General features: G+C 56.8%; 1 protein-coding gene across 2 annotated transcripts in view; it reads right to left on the minus strand.

The window, feature by feature from the left end:
• The window catches only part of RNF212 (ring finger protein 212), a 34,840-nt gene extending 16,074 nt beyond the window's left edge, over nucleotides 1-18,766 (minus strand). Inside the window, exons 1-7 of one of the 2 annotated variants that reach the window (XM_077750471.1) lie at nucleotides 18,642-18,766; nucleotides 15,576-15,637; nucleotides 6,548-6,622; nucleotides 3,289-3,345; nucleotides 1,976-2,034; nucleotides 645-697; nucleotides 498-558 (exon numbers count right to left, since the gene is read on the minus strand). In XM_077750471.1, coding sequence (XP_077606597.1) covers nucleotides 498-558; nucleotides 645-697; nucleotides 1,976-2,034; nucleotides 3,289-3,345; nucleotides 6,548-6,622; nucleotides 15,576-15,637; nucleotides 18,642-18,684 — 410 coding nt within the window. In that variant the 5' untranslated portion in view covers nucleotides 18,685-18,766. The remainder of the gene's footprint in view (nucleotides 1-497; nucleotides 559-644; nucleotides 698-1,975; nucleotides 2,035-3,288; nucleotides 3,346-6,547; nucleotides 6,623-15,575; nucleotides 15,638-18,641) is intronic. The other variant, XM_077750472.1, reaches the window with a different exon arrangement.
• Nucleotides 18,767-19,138: the final 372 nt, after the last annotated feature.

A 19,138-nucleotide genomic window follows, 5' to 3' on the forward strand; every position in this document is an offset into this window, starting at 1 on the left:
CTGCTGGACATGGGGAAGGAGAAGCCCCAGGGGGCTCAGGGTCCCCAGGGGAGCCACCTGTGCGGCTGAGGTCTCTTGTCCTACTTTTGTCTGTGCTGGATTAGTCTCCAAGCCGCCTCCCCTGGCCTGGCCGTCCCGGCCACAGGTCAGAGTCCCAGGGATGACGCCCATTGGCCCAGTGCGGTTGCAGGATGTCCTCCAACCAATCGCTGTGACTGTGGGGGCAGAGCTGTGACGGGCCAGCCCGGACCACACACCTGGCGGTGAGGCTGCGCCCCATGGATGCCGTGGGGCAGGCAGGAGCCCAAGGGAGAGGCAGGCTGCCGCATCCTGCACTCGGTGTCACTGCCTGTCCGCTGAGCCGTCCAGCAGGGTGGGGGGAGGGGGAGGCTTGCAGGGTGGAGGGAGGAGAGAACCAGAGGCGTGTCAGAGGACTGGCTGTGCGACCCGCCGGAGTTGGCCGGGGACTCTCGGGGACCCTCAGACGGGACACACACCTGTCAGAGGCTGATGAGTCGGGGGGCAGGGGCAGGTGTCCGCCGGGCCTCGCCGAAGGGGCTGCAGCGGGGGTCCGAGCGTTAGGCCGTGCTCGCCGGCCCAGCTGCCTCTTCACATCCCCCCAGCTCAGACCCCGTGTCACTTACTCAAAACCGGAGTTTTTATTGTGCTGAAAGCTGACTGTTGTGACAACCTCGTGCTACACAGACAGAGAGAGAGGAGTTCATTAAACCGTAAGCGTTTTCTTCCACGTGACCCGTCCCAGTTACAAGCCTCAGCCGGCAGCGCAGCCACATGCTCGGCGGGCACCTGGCCCCCACCCCTGCCAGCCTCCTTCACACATACACGCGTGCGCGCGCGCACACACACACACACACACACACACACTCCCACGTCCCCGAGGAGCCCGAGGACGGGCAAGCGGCCTGTGGCCCCCTCTGACTGCCAGCGCCCCGTGCCGGGAACAAGCAGGTGCTAACCGCCTGACGGACCGCGGCGGGGCAGGTGGCCGGCCGCCTCTGCAGCGTGGGGGCCTTGCCCCTGCCCGTGGGCTCCTAACACCGATGTGCTCCGTGCTGCCCTCCCTCCCCCCAGGACACGAGGGTAACAGAGAGCCACCAGCACCCCCACGGGAGGATGTGAGGCCACGCCGCGCCGCCTGGGCCCTTCCTGCCCTGGCCGGGGAACAGGCGGACGCGGTCTGGGTGAGGGCGCGTGCGGAGCCAGCCCCCAGGATGAACGGACCCCCCTCCTGGCCCAGAGGGCAGAACAGGCAGACGGGGACTCGGAGGAGTTGGGTGCCGGGGACACGCCACCTGCGATGTGCCTAGCAGAAGATGGGGACAAAAAGAAGCTAACACCACAGTGGTAAAAATGACCGGGAATGTTCTAGAAACGTAAAACTGAGCAGTCATAATGCACTTGTGATGGAAAAGGTGTGCCGCAGCAGCTGAGCGGAGAACCGGGCCTGGGGGCCAAGGAAAGCCCCGTGTGCGTCAGAGAGGCTGCAGGGGCAGAGGCCGCACGGGAGCGGCTGCGCTCGGGGCCACCAGGACCAGAATGCTGACCTCGTGGACACACCTCAGGGCAGAAGGCCCTGCTGACAGTGGGACCCCCTCCGGGACCCCCGCCCGCCCGCCGGCACCACTGGCTCCACACGTGGAGCACACGTGCTGCTTGGGTTCACCCGTCCCTGTGCCGTAGTTCCTGGCAGACGGGAGGCCGCCAGGCTGTGCGTGGAGCCCCGACAGGGCCCGGCCGCCGGGCGCCTCTGCCTCAGGGGCCCCTCAGGGGTTCTCACGTCTCCCTTTCTGTCTCCCTTTGCTCCCCTTCGCCTCCCACTGAACTGCTGCCTTGACAGAAGCTTGCAGCACATGCAAGCGCTCCTTCCCCAGCCCCCCGGGTTACAAGGCCTGGGACAGACGGCCAAGGGCATGCAGTCGGCTGCCCTGGATGCGCGCGCTCTGCGAGGACTCACCCCTGCAGCTGCTCCATCCGCAGCACTGACCTCCGAAGGGATTCTTCCAGCTTGGAGATCTAAACACGACCAGAGTTCTGGTCACCAGGTGGCGTGGCTGACGCTTCCCCAAGCACGCGCCGAGCCTCCAACCTCTTAAACCACAAATCGGAACGTGGGCGACACGGGAGCTGTCCTCTCGCTGTCGCTGTCGGGTGAATGTGCACGGAGCTCAGGCCGTCAGGGGCGCCACCCCCTGGCAGCATGAGGCAGCCTCACCCAGGTGCTCCCCTGAGACCCTCTGTCTACACTCCAGAAGGCGCCGTTCTGAGTCAGACCTGAAGCCCCAGGTTAACACTGCCGCTTTTACCAAAGCTTTGCTTTCCTTTCCTTTAGAGTCGGGGCGAGAGGCGAGTACTTACAGGGAGAGAGGCAAGTACTTGGACGGTGAGAGGAGATACTTAGAGGGCGAGAGGTGAGTACTTAGAGGGCAAGAAGAGATACTTAGAGGGCAAGAGGCAAGTACTTACAGGGCGAGAGGCGAGTACTTGGAGAGTGAGAGGCGAGTACTTACAGGGCGAGGCGAGTACTTGGAGGGTGAGAGGCGAGTACTTACAGGGCGAGAGGTTACTTACAGGGTGAGAGGTGAGTACTTGGAGGGCGAGAGGAGATACTTAGAGGGCGAGAGGCGAGTACTTGGAGGGTGAGAGGCGAGTACTTACAGGGTGAGAAGCGAGTACTTGGGAGGGCGAGAGGAGAGTACCTGGAGGGTGAGAGGCGAGTACTTACAGGGTGGGAATAGAGTACTTAGAGCACAAATGAACAGGCACCTAGAGCGTCCTTTACAAGGACTGGCCAGGGGCGCCTGGGTGGCTTAGTCGGTTAAGTGTCCGACTTTCGCTTGGGTCATGATCTCGCGGTTCGTGGGTTCGAGCCCCGCGTCGGGCTCTGTGCTGACTGCCAGCTCAGAGCCTGGAGCCTGTTTCGGAGTCTGTGACTCTCTCTCTCTCTGACCCTCCCCAGCTCACGCTATCTCTTTCTAGAAATAAATAAAACATTAAAAACAAAACAAAAAAAAAACAAGGACTGGCCAGTGCTACCTCACAGTTGCTGCCGACAGGAAGTAACTTATGACTTTGGGGACGGGAGTGGGTCAGCGTTGGCATCCCAAGGTGAACCTGCCCTGGTGATCACGGCAGGGCCCCCAAGCAGCCACGTGCAGACCACGGACAGGAACTGCGCACCAGACTCAGGGTGGGCTGGTAGGTGCCGACCCAGGGGCCTGGCGGCCGTGAGGCGCAGCCTGTGACGAGGCGGCATGTCGCTGGATTTACCTTTTCTCTGTAGAAGGCCAACAGTCTCTTTCTGTGCTTTTCTTGAAATTCTGAAACCTGAGAAGAGAATATGTTCAGCCGCTGGCCCTGGCACAGGGCTGCCACCGCGCACTGTCCTGGCAGCCAGCGGTTGGGAGGGACCGTCAGTGCAAGCACCAGCATGCCCGTCCCCTCGCCCGTACACTGGCTCAGGCGCAGGCCCCGCCGGCTGCCACCCTGTGCCCAAAGCAGAGCTCAGGATGGCCGTGCAGGGAGCGTGAGCAGCGGTGTGTATCCAAGTGCGAGCCGAGGCCGCGAGCTCCAGTGAGGGTCGCGCTGCCTCCCTTGCTTGTGGTTTCAGAGGCGTTCAGGGCCTGGCCTCGGGATGGACACGACCAGCGGCCCAATTGCAGCATACCACCCCTTTGGGAGCAGCAGCTGGGTCACAGGATGGCCTCCTGACCAAACAGCACCAACAGGCACACCCGGAAGTCTGGGTGGACGGGGCTGGCCTGGGAGGGAAGAGCCAGCGCAGGCAAGGGCACCCGGTGGAGCGGAAGCGGCTGGGAGCCCACGGACCTTGTCTGGGCCTCCAGGGCCCGCTGCTCCTGGCCCAACACCATCTCTGGTCTTCCATTTGTGGGAGCCCTGACTTCCGCGTCTGCAGTGGGCTCCCGAGAGCAGCAGCGTAAATCAGAAACCGCGGCCTGAGATTTACTCAGGGGAGGAAACAGCCATCCCCCAGGAGGGAAGCCTCCAGACGCGATGCGTTCCCTCTTGAGATACTATGCAGTGACTGATAAAGCCCGATTCTGCTGCCCCGGGGCAAGGCTCCCATGGTGGCACGTGCAGGGCTGGGCGCAGGGCCACGTGGGACAGGAAGTCAGCATCCCGCAGGTCCCTCCCCAGGAATCCGCCAAGCGCACAGACATGAAGGGACGGCCAGCCCACAGCGGGTCCGAAGACCTCGTCTGGGGGCCAGGCCACCCCCGGAAGACGGGACCACAGTCAGGAGTGACAAACACCCTCCTATCCTGACCGCATCTTCTGAAGGGTGCTGCGCCCCCGGGGTCTGGAGAACACGCCATTGGGGCTCCCGCTCCGAAGGACGAGGGGCGACAGACACAGGCTCGGCCCGGAGCACTAGTCTGGAGGGACGCCACCAGGGGCCATCCTCAGAGCTTGTCCTCGACGACAGCTCTCGGGCCCTGTGGCTCCTCAGGTCTGGCTTCCAGGAGGGGGGCCTCACTTCCGGGCGAGGCGGTGTGGGCGGCGAGGCAGGCCTGACGGTCTAGACCTGGGTGGGGGCCAGGCATGGTGGGGAGCGGTTCTGGCGGATCTGAAGCCACCCTCCACTGTCACCTTCAGCAGGACAAGACTCAAGTCTGTCTGCTTGGTCTCATTCCTCAACGGGCGCTAGGCGTGCGGCAGGAAGAGAACGTCGCACACTGGCCCCGAAGCCTGGTGTCTCGGGGCAGGGCAGACTCAGCAACAGCAGGAGCCTCTGGGCACGACCACAGCACGGCCACGGGAGGGCCGCACGCACGCTGGCACGTGGGGCCTTCGCCTCGGAGGGGCCGGGCCGTGCTCCTTCGCCCGGCAGGCTGCGCTCACTCCAGAACGGGGAGGAAGGACGTGTGCAGGCCTCCGCGGCAGCACGCGGCAAGCCCGCGAGGCAGGCTTGCGGACAGGACACTGAGCCCGGAGGGTCCTGGTGTGAGTCCATGGCAGCGTGGACCCCGTGTCTGCGTGCCGCCCACCTGTACCGGGCAGGGGCCAGACTCCAGGACCCCGGGGTGTCGGCCCGACTGACCGTGTGCCGGGCCCCTCGGGCTGACCGCTGCGGACTTGATGGGGGTGGGGACACCAACAGGACATAATCGAAAGTGCCGGGAGCCTCGTCTGGGAGAGAACGCCCTCCTGGACGGAGAGGGCACGGCCTCGCCAGAGTTTGTGAGGCGCACGGGCTGAGGAAGGCCAGGCCGGGAGCCCACCACGCACACCCATTCTTTGCCGTTCTCTGTGCCTGGCAGGAGGTGCGGGACGGCCCGGGCCGGGCGGCGGTCCCGTCTGGTGGAGCCCCGGCCTCTGTGTGGCAGGTCAGGGCCGGTCAGGTCTCCTGTCTCATCCCCACCCCCTGGAGGAGCAGCGGCCTGTCCACACTCTGACCAACGCGGACCGGCCTGGCTTAGGGGAGAGGCAGCCAGGTGAGGAGGGTCCCAGGGAGGTCGTAGGGAGGAGGGAGAATTCTGTTTCTTCCCCAATGGATCAGGAGGGGGGGCTTCCCAAGGCTGCGGCGGAAGGGCCTGTCGCGGGTCTGACAGGGTCTCACGCGTGCCCGGGGCCGAGGGAGGAGGGAGGCCCCCAGAGCTCCGGGGCCTTTCTGCCAACGCTGACCCCACCAGACGCAAATGCTGAGAGAAGCCTCGGGCACGTATCCATTCACTGCGGATCAATAAACCTGCCGTGTTAACACGGGTACCAGTGTGACATCCTGCCGTGTGGCCTCTGGAAACCCCACTGCGCACCGCGACAGCCAGGCTCGTGACCACGGGAGACAGGACCCAGAGGTGAAGAGCAGGTTGCTCAGCAGCTGCCTCAGCAGCCTCCGTCCCCACCCCGGGGGCCACGCATGGCCTGGGACAGCGTGAGTCTTCGTAGGGCTGTCCGGCAACGCCATGTCCTGGCACAGGGCTGCCTGTGGTTCTGAACGTCGTGGGCGTCAGGCTCTCTAAGCCTGAGAACACGGATGGCTGCCGGGCCTCGGGGGCCCGGCCCACGAAAGCGCCCCCTGCGGACATGGTGACAGAGGCATCCGGGCTCTGCTCGGCCCCTGCCTTGTGCCACTGTTGTGTCCTGGACCCCAGATGGGACTGCAGCGCTAAATGTAGACGGGTGACACTGCGCTGGCTTCAGGCCGCGTCACGGCTGGAAAGCGGCCTCGCAGAAGAGGAGGTCTGGGCGGGGCTGGCAGACAGCAGCCTCCAGACGTGCAACGGGCCCAGGGTGTCAGGGCGGGCACTGCCCTGTCTTGGCCCGCCGCCCCAGGGGACAGGTCTCAGCTAGAGGCGGCTCCGGCTGCTGCCCCGCGTGGCCTCTTCCCCTCTCCCACGTGGGGGCTACACACTGAGCGAAGGGGGAGAAGCGGGATGGCTGGGGGACTCCCTTCTTTCCCAGGCAGCTTCCTGGACAGACGGTGGCCTGCACGTGGTCCTGTGACCTCTGGGTGNAGCCTCACGACGGGTTACGCCGAGCAAGAAGCCCCCTGTGCAGGGCTCACCCGGCAGGTCTCCCTTGAGTACTTCCTACACAGGCCGTCTATGCCCGTGAACAGTGCCTGGATATCCGCATCCGTCTGAAAGAGAAGGAAAGCAGGGTCCCTGTCACCACCTCTAACGCGGGCGTGCGGCCGCACCTCCAGATCTAGAGCCGGCCACACGTGACACAGTCAGTCGATTCCTCACAAGCCGTCTCCGGGGGCCCCGGGGGGGACACCTATGTCCCGGCTGCTGGTGGCTGAGGCAGGCGAAGGGCAGCACCACCCCTCCAGTGCTAAGGGGCACCTGGCCCCCCCCCGNCTCATCTGTGAGGCAAGAGACACCCCTACTTGGACGGGCTCCCCCAAAGCCTGAAGGAGGCAGGGGTGAAAGCCAAGCAGAGAAGATGCACGGAGCTCGGAAGAAGGTGAAAGCCGCCGCGCGCAGCGAACTCATCACAAGAACGCGCTGAGTGACAGAAAACAAGCGAAGGCGCCGAAGAAACCGCGCCTGCGACTGACGCCGCCGCGCAGACGTGCCCTGCCTCCGCCCCGGCTACGGCTGCCCTGCGGCAGGACTCTGGGAGGGCAGCGCGCGGCACAGCAGTGCCCGGGCAGGGGCGCGCACGGGAGCCAGAAGGTGCAGGAGGCGCCTCACGCGTCCTCCCCGTCCGCTCCTCGGTCTGGGCCGTAAGCAAGTCACGAGCGTCAGGATGTGCCCGCGAGCTGCGGTGAGTGACCATGAAATGACTCAGAGGAGCAGCAGAGACTGGGGCTTGCTCCTCAAGGGGGGGCCTTTGGGGGAGACGGCACGGGGCTGGGAGCAGGCCTGGCTCTGGAAGGTAAGGGGGCCACTCCCCCGCGGGAGTGCGGCGAGGGGCCTGCGCGCTGCCACCTGGACGGACCGCTGCAAGGGGGGGCAGCACGGCCCACANAGACCCGCCCCCAGCACCCGGCCCAACACCTCCCAGCCGCTGTCTCCCGAGTGAGGCGCCCTCCCCAAACGCCATGTGGGGCGCGGCAGAACAAAAGGGCAGAAGTGTCCCCAACAGAGGTTGGCTGGGCCTGGTGCTCAGCAAGTGGGGACCGTGCCTGTTATGCAAAGACACACACACAGACGACCCCAAACAAGATGAATGGCTCCGCAGACCAGAAATGAAAGCACTTGGAAAGGCTGTCACTGATCAGTCAGGGTCCACTGCCTTCTGTGACAGGAGTCCATCATTCTACACGTGANTGCAGCCGAGGGCTCTCCGAGGGCTCTCCAGGCTAACGAATGAGCTCACTGCACAGGCTGTGGAATCTCTGAGAAGCCAAGTGGGACAAGTATGCAGACAACCGTTACCACGTATGGGAGAGCCAACTGCGGAACAAGACAAGGAACAGAGAAATACAGTCAAAGCATCAAAAAACATTAATTTCCATTAAAGAACTCTTTTTTTTTTTTAATGTTTATTTGAGAGAGAGAGAGAGAGAGAGAGAGAATGGTGTAGAGTACAAGTTGGGGAGAGACAGGGAGACAAAGAATCTGAAGTGGACTCCAGGCTGTCGGCACAGAGCCCACTGTGGGGCTCGAACTCATGAACCAATGGGTCATGACTTGAGCTGAAGTCGGACGCTTAACCGATGGAGCCACCCAGGTGCCCCTAAAGAATTCTAAGCCCAGGGAAAATATGCTTCAAAATGGAGACAAAAAAAGAGGTCTTTTTCAGACGAACGAGAACCAGAATGGGTCACCAACAGAAGCCACGGCCTTCAGGGAGGAAAGGGTTCCTCGGTGGGAACAAGCAGGTTCAGGAGCAAGTGAGGAGCATGAGGGAAGGGGACTGTGGGGTGACCCAAGGTCAGATTGGTGACCACACACTCACTGTCCCGTGGGGCTCCGCGCAGGCAGAACTAAACCACGCGCTGACACATGACGGGAAGGCGGGACAAAGGTGGCAGAAGCGTCTGAGACGCCTGCACTGGCAGGAAGTCTCCTTCCCGTTGGAAGGCCAAGGGCACAACGCAGTCTCTGGGATCATGGAAACAAATGCTGCCCTGGTCTGATGCTCAGGTCACAAACAATTCCCACAGCCGTGTACCCACACTTGTGCATTCTTCTGTATTAGACTTGAATAAATGTAAAAACAACGGCTAAAAATCCCCAAATACTTCTAAACTAATCAATATAGTTTCAGAAAACACACAGGTCACAGGAGTAATCAAGCAAAAATTTCAAATTATTTCAAAGTGAGAGATAACAAAAATATAACACAGCCAAATGCATAAACTCAGACAATGATGAACAGAGAAGCACCATAACCTCATAACATAAGTATCAGAAGGGAGAGACTAGAGGTGGATGTAAGCAACTATCTTAAAGAACAAATTAAACCCAAAGATAAAAGAAAAAGGAAATGATAAAGAGAACAAAGTTGAGAACAAAAGTAAAGTGATGACAGAGCCAAAACATCTGAGAACACTGATAAAAGTCCATAAAACCAGGTGAGACTATTGAAGAAAAAAGAGAAGGCAACAAAAAAGGGACATCACTACAGATCTCACAGACACAGAAAGTACAGACGACTGGAGACGTGTGGATGATGAGAAATTTCAAAATTCAGAGGAAGTGCACAAACTCCTACAAAAAGACAACTTACTTAAGCTGACCCAAGAATTAGGAACTCTGAATAGTTTCATACCTAACTAAACCCTACTGGGGTGCCTGGGGGCCTCAGTTAGCTGAGCGTCCGACTTTGGCTCAGGTCATGATCACATTGTTCATGAGTTTGAGCCCCGCGTCGGGCTTACTGCTGTCAGGGTGAACCCTGCTTCAGATTCTCTGTCTCCCCCCTCCTCTCTGTCCCTCCCCCACACTCGCTCTGTCTCTAAAAAATAAACAAACATTAAAAAAAATTAAACAGTAGTTGAAAACCTCCTCAGCCTTCTAGGATCAAAGAGTGTCACACATGAATTTTACCATTCTCTGAATAACCCCAATCTTAAAAAAATCTTCCAGAACAGAGAATTTGAAAGAATTTCCAACTCCTTTTATGAAGCCAGCAAAACCTCAATTCACCAAAACTTGAAAAGGGCATGTAAGAAAGGAAAATCACAGGTCAGTTCTCACATGAACACAGGCGCACAAAACCCAAATTCATCTACATAGACAAGCTATACTCCACCACAACCAACTTGCAGTATTTGAAATTCTACTGTGAGTTTAAAAGCCTAAATATAAACGCAATCTACCACATGAGCAAAATAAAGTAGAAAGATAAAATGAAAACCCTCAGTAAGAAACCCAGGGCTCACATGAATACTCCGTGGTGACCCGCTGGAAGCTCGAGCCTGAAATCAGAAGGAGACAAAGCACGCCTGTGGTCACCCATGTCCCCTTGCTGCTTGCGCAGGGAGGAGAGGGCACAGGGAAAGAGAGGGAGGGGCAACACGGAAAACACGCATTTGGAGATGACATGGCTGTGCACAGGGCTTCCAGAAGACTCCAGATCAGCCAGCAGCATGTTGTCAAGTGAATTCAGCACGGTCACCAGGTAGAAGTTCATAAACAAAACCAACTGATCTTTACACACCAACAACAAGCAGGTAAGAGATGAAATTTTAGAAAATGAGTATAGTTGTGTCTCAAAGCCTCAGCACCGAGGGCGACGCTACCCGCGGCACGCAGCCTCGGTACCGGAAAGCACTACTGAAGCCAGCGCACATCTGAGCGAACGGCGCTGTGCCATGCTGCGGCCTCGAGTCCACGCTGCAGGGATGCTTGTGTATCAGTTTACCTGTGTTATCGATGAAGTGCAAACCCAACAGGAGACAGGGCTTTGTGTGTGTGGAAACTAACAAGCTGATTCCAGAATCACACTGAGGCGCTAACTTAAGGGGTCACCTGTTTCCCGCCCGCACACTGGCGGACGGCTGTGCTCCATGGACGGCCTTCCACTCGGAAACCAGTTGCTCTGCTCGCTGGGTCACCAGCCACTTGACAGAGTGGGGGGTGAGGGGCAGGTGGGGAGACTGAGTCTGGCTGGGGACCCAGAAAGGAGAGCAGGGCCAGAGACGACGCCCAGACAGGCCAGGGTGCTGTTCCAGCGGCCGGTGTCCACTTCTCTCTTCCGCCTGCAGAAAGGCCATCCCTGAAATGCCCGAAACCCTGGTCCTTGCTGAGGTCATGCCCTCCAGGTCCCGATTCAGGCTGCGGCCTAGGACCCAGGCCATCCCCACCGTGAGCAACCTCCGACCTGCGGCCCGGGCTAGCACAGCTGAAGGCGCCCCTCAGACGTCAGGGGAAGGCAAGAGAACACGGCAGTCATGGGACCCCGTGGGGGGCGTCCTGGGGCTCCTGCGGTGCGGCCACCTTCACAGTCGTTAGCCAGGACTCTGCTGCCAGGGGAGCCTCTGGTCTGGCCGCCTCCAGCCCCCGACTCTGCCCAGGGCTCCCCGGGGCCTTAAGTGAAGCGGGTGTGCGGAAGAGGGCCCCGCGCCCTCACCCCGGAGTCCGGACGCCGCTGGCTCCTCCAGGCCCCGGGGCTCCCCACTGCGGCGGCTCCCCTGCGTCTCCGCTGGAGAAGCAGCCAATTCCAGCCCGAGGGCAACCCCTTCTCACCCGCACACCTTTCTGCTCTGCGTTCACCAGAGACTCCGTCCCGGACGCCTCTCCCAGGTCCCCGCGGGCTCCCCGGCCCCGGTCTCCCGGCCCCTGATACGTAAGGTCCTTTCCAGGGACAAAGAGCAACAAATACAAGTCAGGTGGTGCCCTGCGCGAGGAGCAGAAGGAGCGGGCGGCTCCGTCCGCAGCCCGCAGCCCGGCCTCGCCCGCGACACCGCGTGTGGCGCTGACAAAGCCGGTCAGAACAGAAGCCACGGCGCACTGCCTTCACAAGGTGTGTGCTGCTCTGTGAGACGTAGTTCGCGCAGCCGCGTGTGCACCCAAATACACACACCGTGTCACGTTTCCAAGCGTCCTTCCTGCCACAGGCCGAAGAAACCAGTCACGCAGAACTGCAGGCAGAGACCTAACGGCCGGGGGATGGGGAGGCGGGAACACCGGCTCCAGGAGCAGTGGCAGGCGAGGCTCGCCGGCCAGGGGCCCGGGTGTCCCCCAGGGGCCAGGCCCCAGAGCCACAGGCACGAGGGGACCTGGGTTTTACTCCCAGAAGCCGGGACGCGTGACCCATGCGTGCGGACCGCTCTGGCTATGGAGGGAGAAGACCCTAGCAAGCAGGACGGAGGGCAGGAAGAACGGTTCGTAGGTGTCACGGTGGCAGCGGAACGGAGGACACGGGCCCCCGGACGCGGGTACGCGGGAGGCAGCGGCCAGGAGCGGCCCCGGCGCGGTGAACAGCCTCACTCGCGCACACGCGCCCGGAACAAACAAGCATGCACTTTGTCAGCATCTGTAGAACATTAACAACTACCACGTATTAGGACACAATAGGGGCGCCCGGGTGGCTCAGTTGGTTGGGCGTCCGACTTCGGTTCAGGTCGTGATCTCACGGTTCGTGAGTTTGAGCCCCGCGTCGGGCTCTGTGCTAACAGCTGACTCAGAGCCTGGAGCCGGTTTTGGATTCTGTATCTCCCTCTCTCTCTGACCCTCCCCTGCTCACGTTGTCTCTCTCTCTCAGAAATAAATAAAAAACATTAAAAAAAAAAGATAATGAAAATCTTGACAATTAAAAAAAGAAACCTTATGGCCATACTCTCTGGTCACAAAGGCATAAAATGAAAAGTTTTCTACAAAAACGAGAGAGGAGATAAAGTCTAACCTCTTAGAAATTAAGGAATATTCTCCCAAATAATTCTTGAGTTGAAAGGGAAGGTAAAAGAAATGAGAGACTACTTAGAAAAGGTAAAAATGATACTCAAAGTGGTGCCGAACAGCAGCCCACAGAAGACACAGACAGTCTGAAGCACATGTGTTCGCAAACACGCCAGAAGCCGCATGAACCGAGCGTGTGGGCCAAGCGGGTGGAGGCAGCTGGGGTGCCTCCTTGACCGCAGGCCTGGCCGCACGGCTGAGGGCTTAAACCCGCACGTTTCTTTTTGTATTTTTTTTCATGTCTTTACTTTAAAAAATTTTTTTTAATATTTATTTTTGAGAGAGAGAGAGAGAGAGAGAGAGAGACAGAGTGTGAGCTGCTGAGGGACAGAGGGAGAGGCGGAGGCACAGAATCTGAAGCAACTCCCGGCTCTGAGCTGTCAGCAGACCCCAGGGCAGGGCTTGAACCCACGGACTACAAGATGGTGACCTGAGCCAAAGTCGGATGATTAACCGATGAGCCACCCAGGTGCCCCTTCATGTTCTTACTTTTAATTGTTCATTTTAATAATCATTTGCTTATTTGCTTATCTCCTTTTCAAAGTTCTCTGAAAGCTTTGTCTTTTTTTTTTTTTTTAAAGTACAACTTATGGTCAAGTTAGCTAACATACAGTGTGTATGGTGTGCTCTAGGCTTTGGGAGTAGATTCCCGTGATTCATCACTTAGGTACAACACCCAGTGCTCCTCCCCACAAGTGCCCTCCTCCGTGCCCATCCCCCACTTCCCCTCCTGCGCCCCCCCCCATCAGTTTGGTCTTTGTAGTTAAGAGTCTCTTATGGTTGCCTCCCTCTCTGTAACTATTGTTTTTCCCCCTCCCTTCCCTCATGGTCTCCTGTTAAGCTTCTCAAATTCCAGATATGAGTGAAAACACAGGAGACCTGTCTCTCTGACGGACTTATTCCACTTGGTGTAACACCCTCTAGTTCCATCCACGTTGTTGCAAATGGGAAGATTTTATTCTTTTTCATTTCTGAGTAATATTCCATTATGTATACAAACCACATCTTCTTTATCCATTCATCAGTTGATGGACATTTGGGCTCTTTCCATAATTTGGCTATTGTTGATAGCACCGCTATAAACATTGGGGTACATGTGGCCCTGTGAATCAGCACACTCGTATCCTCTGGATAAATTCCTAGTAGTGCTATTGCTGGGTCATAGGGTAGTTTTATTTTTAATTTTTTGAGGAAGTTCCATACTGTTTTCCAGAGTGGCTGCACGAGTTTGCATTCCCACCAGCAGTGCAAGAAGGTTCCCCTCTCTAGGGGCGCCTGGGTGGCTTAGTCGGTTAAGCGTCCGACTTTCACTTAGGTCATGATCTCACGGTTCGTGGGTTCGAGTCCCGCGTCGGGCTCTGTGCTGACAGCCAGCTCAGAGCCTGGAGCGTATTTCAGAGTCTGTGTCTCCCTCTCTCTGACCCTCCCCTGCTCATGCTGTCTCTCTCTCTCTCTCCTAGAAATAAATAAAAATATATATATAAAAAAAAGAAGGTTCCCCTCTCTCCACATCCTCACCAACATCTGTTGTTGCTGAGTTGTTAGTTTAAGCCACTTTGACCAGTGTTAAAGAACCCAGAATTGGACCCACAACTGTATGGCTGACTAATCTCTGACAAAGCAGGAAAGAGCATCCAATGGAATAAAGACAGTCTCTTCAGCAAACAGTGCTGGGAAAACTGGACAGCGACATGCAGAAGAATGAAACTAGACCACTTTCTTACATCATACACAAAAATAAATTCAAAATGGATAAAAGACCTATGTGTGAGACAGGAAATCACCAAAATCCTAGAGAAGAAAACAGGCAGCAACCTCTTTGACCTCAGCCGCAGCAATTTCTTACTTGACGTGTCTCCAGAGGCAAGAGAAACAAAAGCAAAAACGAACTACTGGGACCTCATCAAGACAAACAGCTTCTGCACAGTGAAGGAAACAATCAGAAGAACGAAAAGGCAATCGAGGGAATGGGAGAAGATATTTCCAAATGACACATCAGATAAAGGGTTAGAATCCAAAATCTATAAAGAACTTACCAAACTCAACACCCCAAAAATAAATAACCCAGTGAAGAAATGGGCAAAAGACATGAATAGACACTTCTCCAAAGAAGACATCCAGATGGCCAACTGACACATGAAAAGATGCCCAACATCACTTATCATCAGGGAAATACAAATGAGAAGAGCACTGAGGTAAACCTGTACATTTCTTAAAGGAAATAAGGCACTTTCTATCAAACACTTAAAATCTTTGACCTTATTTTTCCACTTCTAGGAATATATGCTATAGAAATATTCTTTTTTTTTTTTTAATATTTTTTTATTTATTTCTAGGAGNACGCTTAACCGACTAAGCCACCCAGGCGCCCCTGTATTCTTAAAGATACTCAGAGACATGGTAAAAACTGTTGGCTGTAATACTATTGGAAAAACTAAAACCCCCCGGTAGGAAAATACTGACACGGTTTTGCCAGTAGGAAAATACTGAAACACGATGCAGTGTTTTCAGAGTGTGTGGGTGTGGGGACAGTATAAAGTTAACTGAGAAGACACCGTTCCATCCGTAAAGAGATAAATCACAGTAACACACCCGGCAGGAGCAGCGCTCCGGCTGCTGACATCTGTGGGAAACAGGATTTGGGGGACCTTCAGCTTCTCCACTGTGATTTACTGTATCGTTTTAGTTTTTTTGTGACATTGTATTGTATTTGTAATCAGAAAAAAACAACTGTTGTAGCTTAAAACATCCAATTACATACATATCTTAGAACCTACGTATAAAGAGAATGATCGTTTACAACTAGGTTTAACCCAAACAAGTTAAACTGATGTATTTTCAAGAGAGAGCAAGTCATTGTTTCAAGCCTACTGCGACGGTGACCCACTTTGAACGGACTTTCCTCCAACCCTCTTCTTCGGTATGAACCCCCGAGAAAGCAAACCTTGGTCACCTTCTTCAGGGGCCCGTATTGTGCTGAGGACCCCTATTCACCTCACCTTTACCTCCCGGAACACAGCAGCAAACTACAAACAGGGCCAGTGTACGGGTAAGAAAGAAAGCTGTGTTAGGTATTCAAAACCAAACCCTAACTGTACTTTACTCAGAAATCCTGTAAGAGCTTTTAATTAACCTAACAAAATGAAAAAATCTTCAAACACCTCAAATGACTATTACTGAATCTCAAATTTAAAAAAAATACTGATTAACGTTCAGACAATACATATTTGAACTTACCTGTTCCGAAAGTAAAAGTGTGCGACAGGGCACTTTACAAATCAAGCACTCGCCCTTTCTACCTGTGAAAGAAAAGCACGCTTTACTATGTCATAGTGGGTATTGCTTCTGAACATGTGGAGACACAGATGCAAATTACAATCTTTCTTCACTAGTAGCATCTGCATTTTCCACGTTCAGTCGTGACAATGCGCGTGGCCAGAGCTGGAAATGCAGCGAACAATCCACCTTTTCCTGCCTTGCAGAACTGCCCCAAAATAGTGACTATGAGGATCAACAATACTCAAGTGAGTCCCAGATCCCTCACCGCTGGCTGTTGTAGTGCTATCCTAACGAACGATGGCTAACTATTCAAAATGAAAGTAGCTCCTGGCACCCCACCCAACAGATGAAGTCAGAGCTTTGTTCTGCCCCCGCAGCCTCACCTCTGCGACACCAGAGCCCGCTCACTGGGAGAGGACTTTGCACCTGCTGAGCTCCGGCCACCTGCGTGGCGTGGCAGCGCCGGGACCGAGACCTCGCACTTCCCACCTGCCAGCGGCAGCGGACTCAGCTGCGCCCATCCGGGGCCCCCAGTGACCCGCTTGTTCCCACCGGGACACCTCCACTGACCTCAGCGCTTCCGGGCCTGCACCCACGTCGGTCAGCGGCAGCATAAGGCCCCTCAGCCCCGGCTCGGCCCCAACCCCACATGTCAGAGCCTCACTTTCCCACAGAGCAGCCCGGAGCCCAGAGCTGGCCAGTCACTACCGCAGTCCTCGCCCTTCCGAGCAGCACACCCAGCCCGGACGCTGGCCTATCTTTCTCCCCCTCTTCTGGTCCAGTGCAGCTACGAACCAGGAAAAACATCACTTCACGGGGAAGCGGATTCACAGACTTGTGGATTCCAACACTGATGACCCCGCAACACTGCCGGGCAACCATCCATTTTTCTCGGGGGCCCCGCCAGCTCCCTGTGGAGGGGGCTCACTCAANCCATTCCCCTGCCTCTCCTCCAGTCACCTGCCACGGAACAACCCAAGCCACTCTGCCCTCTTCCTGTCTCGTCTCATCCCCGCAGCACAGGGGAGAGGGTCCTTGTAGAGAAAGAGTGGGCTCCCTTCCAGTGGCCCCGAGCCGCCCCTTCCTGTCCCTACAAACACGCTCAAGTCGCCCTTCCCTGAAACATCCAGCCCTGGCGGTACGTTCCTGCGCCCCACGTCGCCACTGTGGGTTCCGGAGCACAGAATCCCCCCTGAGCACCGCTGCAGCCAGAAGCCGCGGAGTCCAAGGTTAACAGAGCTGACGCCTAAAACCGCGAGTAGCGTTGAGAGCAGGGGAAGTGGGAAACCTGACAGCTGGCGGACAGGCAAGCTGCGCTCATACTTAACACAAAGACGTGCCCACTAACCCACGAAGTGCTCCAATAAACGGTGTGAGCGCAGTCGGCCAAAGCACAGACGGCCAATACTGTATGAAAAGAAAACCCAGGGCATGGGTGCGAGGGCCGCAGCTCAGCCCTTTCTGGAAGGGTTGGTGCTAAGTGTCGGCTGTGGTGGGCACAGCCCAGCGAGGCACCACCACCCGCACATACGCCCAAAGGAGAAAACCACACAATGAACGAGTGGGGCTTAACAGCTACTATTAGAAAAAACACACGGCTTTTGCTAGGGAAGCAGTAAGTCAGTCATGGTAGGGCAACTAGAAGACATACTATGCAGCCTTAGAAACGATGACACAGACTTAGTTTAACATGAAAAGAGATCCATGTCTTATCAGTCAGTGCAGGTAACTGAATGGTATACACGCAATACCGTTAAAATTCTTTTAACGTTGGTTTATTTTTGAGAGGGAGGGAGGGGCAGAGAGAGAGGGGGACAGAGAAGAGAATGTGAAGCGGGCTGGTAGCGGGGCTCGAACTCACAAACTGTGAGATCCTGACCTAAGCCAAAATCAGACGCCTAGCCCACTGAGCCACCCAGGCGCCCGTTTTTGTTTTAAAAACCTGTATCTGTAGGGAAAAGTCTGGAAGGAAATATACCGAAGCCTAAGGAGTCAGGTCACCGAATAGCTAGGGAGCTAGGGTCGGTGCTCCCCCCAGCACCCTCAGTTCTTTCCATTATCTTTTTGTTTTGTTTTTTGTGTGTCCCAGCACCTGCGGCTTTTTGGAGGAATGACCTGGAGCCACCGGAATGTGCTTCGGCCTGAGGCTTCAGTCTGCTGGGAGTCGCCCTGCCTGAGGCCCCGGACCAGTCCCCCACGGCTCAGGACAGGCACCTGTCTCCACTGACCTCACCCCGGCTCAGCCACCACGCCACTGCGTCCCGGGAGGCTCCAATTCTGACTCGGCCCCGGGACACCAGGTCCTACGTGCTCTGCTTCCTTTTCTTCCACAGCCTCCTCCGACCGCCACACGTCTTTAAGAAATGCTCCTCCCAGGTGACACCAGGTTCTGGCTCCCTCCGCCTTCCACCCTCACTCCAGTATCTTCGATTACTAGATACATGCTGCTTCCCAGCGTATTCCTGGCTGTCCTGACACCCAGCCCCAAATACTCACACCGCACAGGCTCCCCCCGCCCCGGACGCCTCTCACCAGAACCTCCGCGTCCGGCGTGAGCCCCTGAACCTCCCTGGGAGCTGGCTGGGTCTCCTCGGTGCTCTGCACAGCGATGAAGACCGTGGTGCTAACCGGGCCCGCACTCCACCAGGGACCAAGCTGCGTCCCTCCAGCCCCACGGCGCCATCGTCGCTCACGTGCTCAACCGCACGGCCTCTTGCCCAGTTCCTGCCTCCGCCCAATCACCGCGTCACCCAGCTGCCACGGGCTTTCCAAACACACACGTGAGCTCGGCAGCCCCACTGCAGATACAGCCCCCGGAGGATCGCGTACCTACGCCCACCCAGAGGCCCGAGCGGGGCGTTCCGGGGGCACGATCCGTGACAGAGAGCAGCTGGGCACCACCAAACGCCCGGCAGCAGTGGAGCTGACAAACGAATGCGGGCGCGGCACACAGTGGCGGACACCCAGAGGTGAGGGGGCCGAACGCACCCGCACCCAAATACACAAGCCAACCTCCCTGTGTACCGGAGAATGACAGCAGCCAGACGGAGACAGGGCCGAGCTGCATGCTTTCAAGTCACCCAAGGTGACCCACGAGACAGACATGGGGTTGGTGTTTCTCTCTGATGTGGCTTCTGAGAAGGTGGTGATGTTCTCTCTTAACCCGGGAGCTGGTTTCACAGGTAAATTCACTCTGTAAAAATGCTTGTGCTTTGTACTCATGACTTTTTCTTTGTACTTCAAGTTAACATTTTCATAAAAAAGGGGCCTCTGGATGGCTGAGCGTCAGATTCTTGAACTGGCCTCAGGTCACGATCTCTCCAATGTAAGTTCCATCCCTGTGTCGGCTCCGTGCTACCTGCCTGGGATTCTCTCTCGCTCTCTCCCTGCCCCTCTGCCTCCACCCGACTTGCGCTCGATCTCAAAATAGATAAACTTTAAAAAAATCTCATAAAAAGAAAAGACATGCCTCCGATCACTCACCACCCTGCTTAAAACCAGTGGTTTCCCACTGCTCTGAG

Source organism: Crocuta crocuta, unplaced genomic scaffold, assembly GCF_008692635.1.
Source record: "Crocuta crocuta isolate KB4526 unplaced genomic scaffold, BGI_CrCroc_1.0 scaffold179, whole genome shotgun sequence".
Classification (NCBI taxonomy): domain Eukaryota; kingdom Metazoa; phylum Chordata; class Mammalia; order Carnivora; family Hyaenidae; genus Crocuta; species Crocuta crocuta.